Source organism: Orcinus orca, chromosome 3 (genome assembly GCF_937001465.1).
Source record: "Orcinus orca chromosome 3, mOrcOrc1.1, whole genome shotgun sequence".
NCBI lineage: Eukaryota > Metazoa > Chordata > Mammalia > Artiodactyla > Delphinidae > Orcinus > Orcinus orca.
Genome location: NC_064561.1, coordinates 158600560 through 158615822, shown reverse-complemented (window position 1 = coordinate 158615822; position 15263 = coordinate 158600560). Strand labels below are relative to the sequence as shown.

The 15263-nt window shown below is 38.0% G+C and overlaps 1 protein-coding gene across 5 annotated transcripts in view; it reads right to left on the bottom strand.

Moving 5' to 3' along the window:
* The window catches only part of ZFR (zinc finger RNA binding protein), a 75163-nt gene that overhangs the window by 51571 nt on the left and 8329 nt on the right, over positions 1-15263 (bottom strand). For 4 of the 5 annotated variants that reach the window (XR_004481364.2, XM_033421307.2, XM_033421308.2 and 1 more), the window contains exons 3-6: positions 7076-7099; positions 5104-5386; positions 3247-3391; positions 303-521 (exon numbers count right to left, since the gene is read on the bottom strand). Coding sequence is in view for 4 of the 5 variants with exons in the window: in XM_033421307.2 (XP_033277198.1) it covers positions 303-521; positions 3247-3391; positions 5104-5386; positions 7076-7099 (671 nt within the window). In the remaining variant the exon portion in view is untranslated. The remainder of the gene's footprint in view (positions 1-302; positions 522-3246; positions 3392-5103; positions 5387-7075; positions 7100-15263) is intronic. The other variant, XM_004266028.3, reaches the window with a different exon arrangement.

Below are 15263 nucleotides of genomic sequence, written 5' to 3'. Positions count from 1 at the left end.
GTGGTTATTTCCTGAAGTTAACTTTGAACTTTCAAACTCATTTGGAAAAGTCAGACAGGAAATGACCCTGTAGAATACTAGGTGTTATTTTATCTAATTAATAAAAAACAAACCAAAAAAACCCTTACAACTTCGATTATGGTTCATTTGTCACATTATGCACATATATTTGTATTAACGCCTATCAATTAATCCAATTCTTGCTACTGGGAGTAAGATCATTCCATAGAAAATCAAGATAGTTTCTTGGTGAGTCTCTTTTTAATTTGGTTACTCATTTAAACACAGTTTATCAGCCTTACCAGAATAAGTAACTGCCGTGGTACTATAAGTAGCACTCTGGGTATAGGACGGCACCACAGTAGCTGCAGCTGCTACTGGCTGTACGGTGGAGGATACAGGATAAATGGAGAAAGTAGTGGTAGCTGGACTTGGTGTGGCTGGTTTTATGGCTGTCACTTGTCGAGTTTGCTGGGCTTGTGTATACTGAGTTGCACCTTGGCTATAACCTGCTTTAGGGGCTAAATTGGGAAAGAGACATCAGAAAATTAGAAGGGTGAACCACTATAGTTACTGTACCAGTATCCTAGAAAAAAAATGTAAACATCATTAACTGTAAATTTTATGTTAGCAATTTCTTCTTGATAAAATTCTTATCACCAACGTAATAAAATATAGCATCTGTATAAATTTACTATCCCTCCACATATGCTTTTTACATATTTCCAAAATGACATTGTTCAAAATTTCCAACTAAAACACCAGCACTATTTAAAACACGTTAGCAATAAACAAAGTTTTTAGAAAAGGGTATGTGTGTGTATGTGTGTATTTGGGCTAGTCAGTCTACTTAAGAGTTATGCTTAATATTGGGAACAGAATAGAGAGAGCCTCAAAGTATAATTTAAGTCACAGTGAAGTTTTCAATGTTTAATTACATGGAACTTTTTCATATACTATTCATGGCATTTTACTGATTTTATCCATAGTGAACTTCAATCTAATTACAACCCACAAGGTGCTACTGACTTAATTCTTCAAATGTCAATAGCATGAGTCAGCTGTTCTTAAATGGCTACCATTAATGTCTCTGCTAAACTTTCCACTGCCCCTGAACATATTAAAACAAATGTATACTTTAAGAATCTATGAGACTTATTATCACTAAATTAATAATTAATCTGTTATTAATAATCAGTAAAGCATACAAATGTAATTTTCTGAGAAAGGCCCAAATATCAGGGGCCAAACTCATTTCATGCCTAGTTAAGTAAAAGTATTTGAAATAAATAGCACTTAAGAGTTTATAAAACTTTTCCTACACATAGCATGAAATTTGATCCACACAACATATAGAAGAGTACAACATTTTACCAAAAAACCCTGATGTCCAGGAGCTAAATGATTCACAGAAGTCACATGGTCAATGTCAGAGTTCAGACTACACCAAGGTCTTCTGACTCTTAGATCACTTTAGTACTCTTAAGCACAATCTATTTAACCTTGGTAACTAATCAGGAAGTTCATTATAGTTCACTGTACCCACAAATCATTAGAAAAGAGACGATAAGAAAAGTCAGGGTCATTATAATGCAAAATATTTTTAAACCACTTTTAAGGGACTCATAAAATCAATCTTAGAACTAAAAGTACCCTAGAAAGATCTGAGTCAGGACTTCCCTGGTGGCACAGTGGTTAAGAATCCACCTGCTGGGCTTCCCTGGTGGCGCAGTGGTTGAGAGTCCACCTGCCGATGCAGGGGATGCGGGTTCATGCCCCGGTCCGGGAGGATCCCACTTGCCGCGGAGCGGCTGGGCCCGTGAGGCGTGGCCGCTGGGCCTGCACGCCCGAAGCCTGTGCTCCACAACGGGAGAGGCCACAACAGTGAGAGGCCAGTGTACAGAAAAAAAAAAAAAAAAAAGAATCCACTTGCTAATGTAGGGTACATGGGTTTGAGCCCTGGGCTGGGAAGATCCCACATGCTGCGGAGCAACTGAGCCTGTGCACCACAACTACTGAGCCTGAGCTCTAGATCCCGCGAGCCACAACTACTGAGGCTATGAGCCACAACTACTGAAGCCCATGCGCCTAGAGCCCACGCTCCGCAACAAGAGAAGCTACCACAATGAGAAACCTGTGCACCAAAACAAAGAGCAGCCCCCGCTCGCCACAACTAGAGAAAGCCCGTGCACAGCAACGAAGACCCAATGCAGCCAAAAAATAATAAAATAAAATAAATAGTAATAAAAAAGTATTACTCAAAAATAAATCAGGGCTTCCCTGGTGGCGCAGTGGTTGAGAGTCCACCTGCTGATGCAGGGGACACAGGTTCGTGCCCCAGTCCGGGAAGATCCCACATGCCACGGAGCGGCTGGGCCCGTGAGCCATGGCCGCTGAGCCTGCGCGTCTGAAGCCTGTGCTCCGTAACGGGAGAGGCCACAACAGTGAGAGGTCCGCATACCGCAAAAAAAAAAAAAAAAAAAAATTAAAGTAAAGGAGTTGCTATGTTTCAGAACTAAGAGAGCTTTGCTTTAAAAGTTCTCAATTAAATCTCTATGAAAAAAACCTATCTTTTAAAGACTACAAATATGTAGGCTTCTTTGCAAACAAAATACTTCCTGCATTCAAACCATTAATACATACTGTAATATCAATGGCTGGTAACGGAACCAACTGTCATTACAGACCAGAGAAAGATGAGTTAAAAGTATGGGTCCACAGGAATTCCCTGGCAGTCGGAGTGGTTAAGACTCCGAGCTTTCACTGCTGAGGGCCCGGATTCAATCCCCGGTTGGGGAACTATTAATCCCACAAGCTGCACGGCATGGCCAAAAAAAAAAGGGTCCACAAAATGGAAACCATACTAGGGCCTCCACTAGTTACAAAGGCAGTCAGCAGTTATGTCTGGGCATTTCAGACAACGAGAAGAAGGTGGCCAGAAGTTATTGCCACAACTTCTTTTGTACAGCTTATTTCAACAGGAAAAGAACTATAATCTGAAGAACAGATATGAAATACACTTTCAGGAAGGAAGGACATGATTATGAATTGCCTCCAAGATCTTCTCTCTTTGGGACTCAAAGGCATTCTTGTGGAGAAAGAGAAGGACATGGTTAGAACCTGCCCCTCAAGGTAATATAACACAATGAGTTTAGATGGATTCAAAAGCATATTTTCGTTAAAAAACACCTTGAATAATATGTTTCAATAGTGTACAATGAAAGGGCATATGTTAATAAAACCCACCTGTCTGATAGTAGGTCTCAGCAACAGAAGGCTGAGGCTGGGCGGCAGCAGCTACAGCAGCTGCAGTTGCTGTTGGTTGTTGGTAGTACTGCTTACTATCATAAGCTACAGCAGGAGCTGTGGATCTTACATATGAGTACGAGTCCTAAAGAAAGAGAATGAAAGAAAATCTTGCTATGAGTGAAGTGGCAGACGGAAAAAAACCTTCATCTTTACTATATTAAAAACGCAATAAAAGAAAACAAAAGCCTAAATATGTATGAACAGAGACAGAAGATTCAAATTCAATACAAAGGGCATTCATTTTGGACTTCATCAAATAAGGTCAAAACCATTTTAAGCAGTATGCTTAACTTTTACAATCGGAAAAATCATCAAAATTTTAAAATAAGCATTATTTTTTTTAAAAATTAATTTTATTAAAAAATTGCTTGGCGGATCTGCCTTAAAGATGGATGCCACAGTAAAGAACACCTGGGTGTTCTAAGCTTTGTGACTGTTCCAGCTTTCTTTTCATTCTTCCTCATTTACTACTATTCATTAACATAATGATGAGTAGGAGCTTCCAGGTGGAGGAAAGGGGAACAGAGGTTCCAAGGGAAAGGAACGCTAAATATAAATCTCCAATGCAACGAAGATCACGGAGAGCTGGCTGAATTCTGGCACTGCATATAATGAGGAGAACTGGGGAGGTACACCTGATGTATGCAGGAGGAAAGGCAGAAAGAGTTGGCAGGGCCCAGAAAATGATGGGCTTCATACATCCTATCAAAACCAATAAAATTTATTATATTCTGTCTCTGGACATAATGAAAACAATCACACATGTTAAAGTAATCCTGAGTTTAGTAACCTGCTAAATATTAATAGCAAATACTAATATTGCTGATTCATGTCAGTTTCTTAGTTAAAATAAATCCCCGTATTTTAGAAAGAATATTTAAAAACCAGGCAAAGTCCAGAAGGACCAAAGTTTAAAAAACAGATCCTAAAAGCAAACAAACAAAAAATGGGATAAAGGATTAGGGCCAAATTTAATTAAATAAGCAGGTAGTAATTTAGTGTCATATCAGACATAAAGAGAATTATATTACCATAAACAAACTTAGATCTTTATGTCCCTATAAACCTAACAAGAAGCAATTAGATGAATTAAGAGCAGGATCAATTTCTATTACAAACTAAGAAAGAACACCTTGAGGGAAGAATGTACATTTAGGCAATAGAATTTCCACCCTTGATAAGTTTCAAGAAGACACTATGTAATATGTCCTATTCAGCTGAGGCTCATGGTTCTCAAAATAGGAGACACAGGGGTGTCCCAAGTGGATAAATAATGCCATAGTACCAACAAGAGGCAGAAGACCCTAAAATAAATAAATAAAAATTTTAAAAAAGGGGCAGAAGACCCTATATGTCTTAATTTTTCTCAAAAACTTGTATTGAAATTAAAATACTTAACCAGTAATTAATGTATCTTTTTTTTTTGGCCACGCCATGTGGCATGTGCAACCTTAGTTCCCTGACCAGGGATCGAACCTGCGCCCCCTGCAGTGGAAGCGCAGAATCTTAACCACTGGACTGCCAGGGAAGTCCCAATTACTATATTTTTTTAATTAAAGCAAACATATATAGAGAGTGGAGTGCAATGCACTGGGGGATTAATATAAAACTCACTGCAAGGAAACTTAATGCTTGGAGTATACCCCCAAATTATAGGAATACACACTCACTTTTCTGTATCATTAGAGGTATATTTTGGAAGACCCAAATTTGAGAAGCATTGGCTTGGACATTACATTAAATACTGAAGCCACTGAACCTATATGTTAAGGCTAATGAAAGTAGTTTTCTTACCTGGTAGTTTTGTGTAGTAGCTGGGGGCGGTGGTGGAGGTGCTTCTTGTTGCCTCTGTGTATAACCATAGTCAGTTGCTGTGTGTGCAGTGGGGTACCCTCCATATGCAGCAGCTGTTGCAGCAGCTGCAACAGCTACTGGAGCAGGCCTGGCAACTGCAACTGTGGCGGCTGCTGGTGCATAGGCAGCAGTAACTGTGTGAGCAGCTACTGGAGCCTGATGGACAGTGTAGCTAGCAACCGTAGTTGGATGAGAGTAGGCTACACCCGAAGCTGGCTGCTGGCTATATCGTGGAGTAGAAGAATAAACATAATACAATTTAATTTTTAAAATCTAGGAGTTTAATCAACTTAAATCAAAAGCACATTTCCCAATAATTTAATCATGGACTACAAAAGAACAGGTATTTGAGCTTAATAAACCACCTAACCAACACCCTATTTGTTATTGTTGCATAATTTTCATTCCTTAATCTGAATAAATTAGATGGTCACACATATGTTTCAGATCAAAGATCATATCACAAAGCAGGGAGGACAAACTGGGATAAGAAGTATTAGGAAGAAAGAAAAAACTGATCAACCTAGGAACTTAAAAAAGTATTTGTTATATGTATAGTTCTTTATTATGTACTATACTTAAAAAAAATCTCTACAAGGAAATCATATCAAGAAAAATATTGTATTCTAACTCCAATTATGGAAAACATTTAAGGTAGAAACTATTACCGAGATGACTTAAATACTTCTGATGCTGTAAGGCAGTGGTTCTCAGCTAGGGGAGATTTTGCCCTCCAGGAGATATCTGGCCATGTCTGGAGATATTTTTGATGGTTAAACTGCGGAGGAGGTGGTGATGTGTGCTACTGGTATTTAGTGGGTAGAGGCCAGTGATGCTCTTACATAAAGGACAGCTATCCACAACAAAGAATTATCCAAAGAATGTCAACAGTGCTGAGGTTGAGAAATCCTGCTCTAAGGTACAGAATTTACAATGGAATATCTATTATTTTAGATAAATTTTCCAGGTTTCAGGCAGCAATTCATTACACACATTTCTTTTTCTCTTAAAAAGTAGCACACGTTGCAAAAGGAGACCTAAGTCAGATGCTTTGCAATCATAACATTTAAACCTCAGAGAGACAAAACGTTTCTAAAACTGTAAATCAAATGAATCTTCAGCTAAAGTTAAAATAGCATTTACTTTAATTTTTAAATTGAGAGCCTATATCACATAAAACCAGGCCCACAAATGTTACCAAATGAAAACGTTTTTGTTGTTTTAGGTTCTCTTGAGTAAGTAATACATTCACAATCACACTTGCTAAATCTATATTACCAAGGCAGAAAAATGCCTTCTTGAAAAAAGGAGAGCCCCAACAGTTATTTACCTGACCATAAGTTTTTTTTTTTTTTTTTTTTGGCGTTACGCGGGCCTCTCACTGTTGTGGCCTCTCCCGTTGCGGAGCACAGGCTCCGGACGCGCAGGCTCAGCGGCCATGGCTCACGAGCCCAGCTGCTCCGCGGCATGCGGGATCTTCCCAGACCGGGGCACGAACCCGTGTCCCCTGCATCGGCAGGCGGACTCTCAACCACTGCGCCACCAGGGAAGCCCTGACCATAAGTTTTAATATGAGCCAACAGTTAAGAATAGCTAAGAAAAAAATACCTGACGTAAGCTGAAGCTGCACTAATAAACTAGAGTGTTTGATTCATGGGTTATAGTACAGGGTATTCTTCACTGGTATGCACAATACCAAAAAAAAATATGGCACAGAATTAAAATCTGGGGCCATCATATTTTAACTGTATTATGGAAAACACTGATAATTAGGATGTGTTCAAAGGGAATCAATATGAAGTTTATAAGTATGGGTATTATTTCACATAAAAGTAGAGGACCTAGGGACATTCAGTCTAGAAAAAGTGACCTTGGAAGATATGATAGCTGCCTTCTAATAGAAGAGACTTACTCCATGCTGCTCCAGAGAACAGAACTAGAACCAATGGATGGAAGGGTGGCAGATTTCAGCCCAATATGAAAAAGAAAAAAAAACAAAAACTTAGAACAGAGTCCAAAGAAACTCTTATAATTTCTATTTGGATGAGGTTTTCCACATTTTGATACTGAAATTAGCTAACATTTCCTACATATATGCCAATTATAAGACAGGAAAAGGGAAGTTTAAACGGTAATAGTGGGAAATTGGTTGGGCACTGACATTTTCAATGGATAATTCCATGTCCTTAAGAAAAATTCCAATAACATATACTTCTTCAAAATTCCTAGAACTGAGAAAAAGAATTATGTTTAAAATATAAATACACCAGTTCTGCAAAACTTGTATTTAACATTTACTGATAAGATTTCCCACGTAGAGGCTACATGGTTATGTAAAATTCAGACAGTCTTGAATTCCTATACTCTTTTCATTCATCCCACTGCTCTTTATCGAGTATCTGTTCACATTTCATGGTCCCCAAGACATGTCCTATAGGACAAAAAACAAAAGTTGGAGTAGAATAGGAATGTCAAGTACACTAGGCAGGCAATTTGACTTAAACTGCCACTGATCTTTTTTTTTTTTTTTTTTTTTTTGCGGTACGTGGGCCTCTCACTGTTGTGGCCTCTCCCGTTGCGGAGCACAGGCTCCGGACGTGCAGGCTCAGCGGCCATGGCTCACGGGCCCAGCCGCTCCGTGGCATGTGGGATCTTCCTGGACCAGGGCACGAACCCGCATCCCCTGCATTGGCAGGCGGTCTCTCAACCACTGCGCCACCAGGGAAGCCTGCCACTGATCTTTAAAAGTCCATGCGACTCAGGAAGGGATGACCTTGTGCTCTGGTTTATGCTTATTGCCCCAGCATAATTATTAATAGTATTCTCACTCTCCTATGTGTCTCAGTTTGAACAATAAATTTTATAGTCACCCTTCCCAGGAATCATATAAAAAGATGCCAGCGCATTTAGCAATTACCATAGACATCCCTAGGGCTGTCTAACCTAACTTGCTCTGTAGAGCCAGGTCCTTAACCATCATCCGGGCTGGAACAACATGCTCCACCAAAGCATCATGAAGAATGATGATCCAGTCCCAGTTCCCAGGGGGTCAAGGGCTAGGGCAGCTGACTACTATTCAGAATAAAGATTCTCTGATTTGTTATCTTAGACCCATCTGGGAAATTCTCTTCCAATTTCAAATACCTTTAGGAAAACTGCCTTTCACATGACATAGATGACTACACTGGACTATAGCCGTTCAATTAAGTATCAAGTAGCTAAGTCTAAATAAGTAAATTAATTTTTAAAAATTCAGGTCAAGTTCAAATTAGTTTACATAAAAATTAGTCTTAAGTTGAAACAGTTCAAATCAAGGTTTTTGCCTAGTCTGGGGTGTGAGAATAAAAGGTGTTAAATTATATCCCTACATAAAATGTAAGACTTTTAACTGTCTTTAAATGATTTCTTAAATAGGGAATTCCCTGGCGGTCCAGTGGTTAGGACTCCGTGCTCTCACTGCCAAGGGCCTCAGTTCAACCCCTGGTTGTGTAACTAAAATCCCACAAGCCGTGTGGCCAAAAATAAATATATATTTTTTAACTTAAATAGAACAGGACATAAAATCCCAAATCTTGTGCCATTAAAAATAATTTGTGAAATATGAGAAGATTTTCATTTACTAAGCATCCAGTAGAGCAGAAGCTTTTACTTAGATGGTAATATCCTTTTGTGAATAAATTAAATCATATCAGCTTCAGTCAGTTTTAAACTGGGACAAATTAAATAATAAATTATGAAACAAATATATAAACAACATGGGTAAGAAAGTTTAAGAAACAATCAGACAGGGACTTCCCTGGTGGTGCAGTGGTTCAGAGTCCGCCTGCTGATGCAGGGAACACGGGTTCGTGCCCCGGTCTGGGAAGATCCCACATGCCGCAGAGCGGCTAGGCCCGTGAGCCATGGCCGCTGAGCCTGCGCATCCGGAGCCTGTGCTCCGCAACGGGAGAGACCACAACAGTGAGAGGCCCGCATACCACAAAAAAGAATCCACCTGCCAATGCAGGGGACACGGGTTTGAGCCCTGGTCCGGGAAGATCCCACATGCCACGGAGCAACTAAGCCAGTGCGCCACAACTACTAAGCCTGCACTCTAGAGCCCACAAGCCACAAATACTGAGCCCACATGCTGCAACAAGAAAAGCCACCGCAATGAGAAGCCTGTGTACCGCAATGAAGAGCAGCCCCCCGCTCGCCACAACTAGAGAAAGCCCGTGCGCAGCAACGAAGACGCAATGCCACCAAAAATAAATAAACAAACAAACAAAAAGATACCAAAAAGAAAAAGAAACAATCAGACATAAAATGGAAGGGTATTTCTCTTGGCGGTGGGAGGCGGGGGGGAGAGTATTTAGGAAATTATTAATATTGAAGAGTAAAAACATCCTTCATATTTCTGAACTCAAGCTGGAGGTTAATGGTCTGCTCCCTACTTGCTTACCAAAAAGTGAGGCCAGCCAGAAGCCTTACCGAAATAAACAGCCAGCTAAAATCACCAGATGTTTAAAGAAAACCTACTATAAACTGCAAAAGAAATAAGAATGAACCCATGGGAAATGGATATCTCAAAGCAACAGATAAGAATTTTAAAAATCTCTAATTTGTATCCATAAAACAAGAATTTTACACTAGTTAGAAGATAAAGTTGAAGGACATGGACAAGATAAAGACAAAAGAAAAGAGAATGGATAAATATAGCAGGTCTAATATTCCAACAAAAAGGAATTCTAGAGTAAAGAAAAAAAGCAGATGGAAGAAATTAAGAAATTTCCCACTATTGAAGGAAGGCCCGTATTTTCAAATTCAAACATCTACGGAATATAAAACAGAAATGAAAGAACAACACTGAGAGACATATATTGATAGCATTTCATAACACAAGACAAAAAAAAAGATCCTTTAAATCTCCGGGAGAGAAGAAAAACAGATCACCTACATACAAGTAAATGAAAATCAGACTTACTGATAACACCAGTGGCTGGAGGACAATAGGGTAATATCTTCAAAATTCAAGGGAAAATGATTATCAATGTAGAATTCTGCACCCAGTTAAACTATTAACACAGAATAATGATTTTGACATTCAAGGTATGAAGGAGTTTACCTCCCACATGCCTTTTCTTAGGAAGCTACATGAAAATGTACTTCAGCAAAAAATAAAACAAGAAAGATATAATGGGATCCTACACACAGTGGATTCAAACTCAGGAGACAGATAAAAGCCCAGGTCGGCAGCTATGCAGCAGGCCCAGAAAGGCAGTAAGTTTATGAGACTGAAATCAAAGGAAGGACAGAAGCCTCCAGGAGAAGGATGTCTAGGAAAACAGATGACTGGACAATAGACAGCAGACCAAGAGCCTGGGAAAATCTCATGATATAATCAAGGCACCAAGAAGATTTGTGTGAAAAAAGGGTAATGAAAGACTTCAGGAAATATGAAACTGCTCAAGAAAAGTCATGATCTCAGTTGAGCAATTAGTAGGGTGTAAAAAAGGAAAAATCTGTTTGAAATTGACCCTGCAAAAATTCTCTATTAAGTGATACAGGGTTGTAAAAATGGAATACATGAGGAATTCTAATCCTAGAACAGTACTTGGCTCCAGAGTAAATACTATTTACAGTCATAATAATGAAACAGTTTTCTGCTTTAAGGTTTTAGAATCAACCTAAATCACGGAAGATAAACTATGATTACAGAACACAATATAAGTGTTATCACAAGGAAAACGAGAGCTGAGTTGGGGGATGGGGTGGAGAGAGAGGGAAAGTAAAGCACAAGGGTTTCAAGATTCTTAGAGAGTACCAAGATACTGTCTACCTTTGATGGAACTAGAATTGGTGTGTATTGTTTGAAGCAACAGAAATAATCATTATCACTGAATCTGGGAGGAGAAATGAGAAGCATGAGAGAGTATGTATGAAATCCTAACCATGATTGTAAGAAATCAAACTATAATGCATAAAGTTGATAAATTAAGACATAAAAAAACAGCATACTATTTAGTGATATGGAGGTTAGAAATAAAACCAAAATGCGTTAAAGGTGGGGAACTGGGAGGCAGGGAGAAGGAAAATAAGGGACTGTTGTTTTCATTAAGCCCTTCTATACTATTTTTAATTAATTAATGCATTACTCTGGGAGTAATGAAAGATAAGCAGAAAGATATCAGAATAGAATTCTCAAGCTGGCAACTTCAATGACCAAAAAACCAACCCCGAATTTAAATACTCCTTTTTAGTTATCCCAACACAACTCTAATATCTACATTTCTGGCCTCAACCCTAATCTATATCCAACTTCAGGCCCATCTCTAAGTGCTTTTGAATTCCATTAATATGACCTGGCTTCATACTACACTACTAAATTTATAGTCACTACTGAAATTAAAATAACTTATGTGTACAAATGGCTCATCCGCATAAGCGGTATCCTACACCTCCGTTAGTTTCTATACAACAGTGGTTCTCAAAATGTGATCCAAGGACCGCTGAGGGTCCCTAAGACCGTTTCAGAGGGCTCAGGAGGCTGGTTCTCCCTTTTCAATTACAGATTGCCTTCATATATTTTAATCCAAACAATTTACTGCAACAGACAATGCAGAAGCAGGTATGAGAATCCAACCATCTTAATTGAGATATTAAAAAGATTTGTAGAGGCGGCTTCCCTGGTGGCGCAGTGGTTGAGTCCGCCTGCCGATGCAGGGGACACGGGTTTGTGCCCCGGTCCGGGAAGATCCCACATGCCACGGAGCGGCTAGGCACGTAAGCTGTGGCCGCTGAGCCTGCACGTCCAGAGCCTGTGCGTCCGGAGCCTGTGCTCCACAACGGGAGAGGCCACAACAGTAAGAGGCCCGCGTACCACCAAAAAAAAAAAAAAAGATTTGTAGAAATGTTAAACAATGCTTCTCATCTTACTACTTTTTCAGTGGTTGGAATATAGTTATTTTGCATAAAGATATTTCTGGTTAGCATGTAGTGGTATTTTTACTATTTTAAAACAATTTAATAAATATTTTTAAAATTTCTAAAATAGTAAATATTATATAATCTGCATAAGCAAAAGCTTTTGGGGGTTTTTAATAATTAGAGGTTAGAAGGGTCCCCAAACCGAAAAGTTTGAGAACCACCATTTTACGATACAGAACATTAACTTAGAGTCTGTAATGGTATTCACCATTCATTTTCCTGCTCTTTACTTACTGCCCCTTTAAGCAAAATGTTTCCTTCTATCTTATGACATGGAAACAGTACTTGTTCTCTGGTAAAATGAGCACTGAAAAAGTGGCCAGAGCCCCAAGTATGCTGCCTACAGCTGTGTAATAGTCTTATCTAGGGCTCCAAATCTCCTCCCAGTTTACCTGGTGTGCTGCTGTACAAATATTTTCTATGTTAGCAGAGACATCAAAGGCATAGGGAAGTAATGGCTTAGAATTTTGGAACTCCCACACAAAACTAACAGAAGGTGAATTAGGAAAAAGCTCACTTCCCCCTTTAAGGGAGAACTGTAAGGAAACTTTCCTGTCTCAGCCTTGGCTCCAAGTAAAAGAGAGAAGCCTCTCCTGATAATTCTTAACAAAAAGCCAGCACTCCTCTACTTTGGGCTCTGGAATTCACATTAGCTGACCAGGAAAACTAACTACTTGGTTTGGCGTTTATTTATTTATTTATTTCCTTCCAGGTACCACAAAATGCTCATTCCTCTCTAACGCTACCATGTTCCAAAAAAGAGGAGATCTCAATCAAAAATCACAAACAAAACCCATAAGGAAACAAGATACTAGGAGCAAGAGTTTGGGGAAAAAAAAAAAAAAAGACTACAAGTATTAGTATTGGATACGAAATATAAAATAAGTACACTTAAAGAGACTATGAAAACCAAGACCAAGAACTAAGAGTTCAATCAAAAACAACCAGATGAATTAAAAAAAAACAACAACAGAATTTCCAGAAATGAAATACAGTATATAAAAATTATAATCAGAAACTCAGAAAGGCATTATGTAACTGATTAGACATAGCTGGCAAAAAAAAAATCTATAAAAATTACTCAGAAGGCACACAAAGAGATGAAAGATATTAAAGAGGTTAAAAGACCAAGAGAAAAGAATAAAAAATGGTAACTTACAACTCATTGGAGTTGCAAATGAAGAAAAAGGGAGAGAGGAAACATCTAAATAGAATGTCTGATATAACAATCCTCAGATCCAGGAGCCCCCAACTAACCCTAAGTAGGATTAAATAAGGAGTTCTCACCAAGACGCATCTGAGTGAAACTGTAAACACCAAAGAGAGAGAAGCACGAGTAGCTTGAGGAAAAAAAATCCCTAGAAACTAAGTGATGACTTCTCAAGAATGAGAAGGGTGAAATGAAGATATTTTGAGATTAAAAAACAGAGAAAAACCAAAAAAACATTGTTACCAGTAGACCCACATTAAAGGACATTCTCAAAGATTTACTTTAGGAAGAATGAAAATGATCTGAGGGAATGAATATTAAATAATAATAAAAAAAGTGGTAAATACGAAGGCAAATTTAAATACTAGCTATATAAAACAATAATTTTGTTCAACAACAGTTGTGGGGTTAAGAACATCTGAAATATAGTACAACAAAAGCACAAAAATCAGGAGTGGACTGACCAAAGTTAAAACATTTTAAGTCCTCGTATTGTTTAGGAGAATAAAGGTGATGATTAACTTTAGACTAAGTGAAATATGCTAAATTTCTAAAGGAACCACTATAGGACAAATGCGGAATGTTTCATTTCTGAAAGGCCATGAGGGAAACAAGTCTCAGGCAAGAAAATGTAGGCAGCTCCTGTCACTTACATTATTAAATGTGCTTTTACTCCCCTGGAAAACATACTTTGTATGTGTTTGTTTCAATTTTGCATAAAATGGTAAAGTAACTGATAAAACTTTTTTTCTGTCTTTCTCTTGGCACACAAAACAAAATTTAACCTTTCCATTAGTCCAAATTTAATGCTCAACATTGCTGGACTTTTCTAGGTCAAATTATGGCGTTTTACGTATCTACAAAATCACTGACAAATTTATCTTTACATTTAGTATTTTATAATGTTGAGAATGATGCAAAATTAAACTTTCTCATGGAATAATCCCAAAGACAAACCACCTTTAAATATTCCCTAAACTTGTTATTGTAATGTCATGCTCCCATTAACCTTCACAGTGCTATTAAAACAATAACTGCATCATTGTAGAATTTTAGAAGAAATTTAAATTCAGGCTCTATTTTCTTCTTAAAAACTAGAACAAATAAAATAACTAATCCTAAAATTTCTACCAACTCTTTAGATGGGTAGACTACAAGGGAGGGAGGGTGGTTAAATAACATATGAAAACCGTTGACAGTTTTCTTGACATCTTTTAACTCTCAACATACCAGGAGAAATATCATTTGGGTCCATTGGACCTCTTACATTTTCTGTATTTTTGAGGTCATTTGACAATTTACATAAGAATAAGGGATAATGAAAATACTATTAGAAAATTTTAAATACAGAGTACAATAAACCCAAATTTTTATTCCACATATACACAAAATGCACCATGTTCTCTGAACATAACTGCTCATCAACTTTCATGCATGAACATGGAACATGTCCATCCCATAAATGCTAATTCCACATTTCAAATATTTTTCTAATAAGTTCTAACCCGCCATTACTTTGGGTTCATCTTCCTGCATTTGAATTGTCAAAATGCAATGCTTAAAAAAGTTTTGAAATGTTTTATGGCTCATATTTTGTTGAAGAGAGATGGTCATCTACTTTGCTCCATAACTGTAAAACATTATCAGTTTTTTCCTTTGGAATGATCTAAAGAATTTTTAAAATTTTACACCATCTATTTCCTTCCAACTACCTTTGTATACATATCTGCCTTAAGCATCTGTCCACTAATGAACCATATTGAGTAAATTTTGGTTCACAAACATCACAAAACATGAAAGATTTCTGCCACATATACTTTTAGCAAAATGGGATGTTCTGGAACTTGTCACAGAATATTACATAATGAAGTTCTTCCTGTTAACTAGATGAGAATACCTTACTTTCCTTTTTTATCTTATAAAT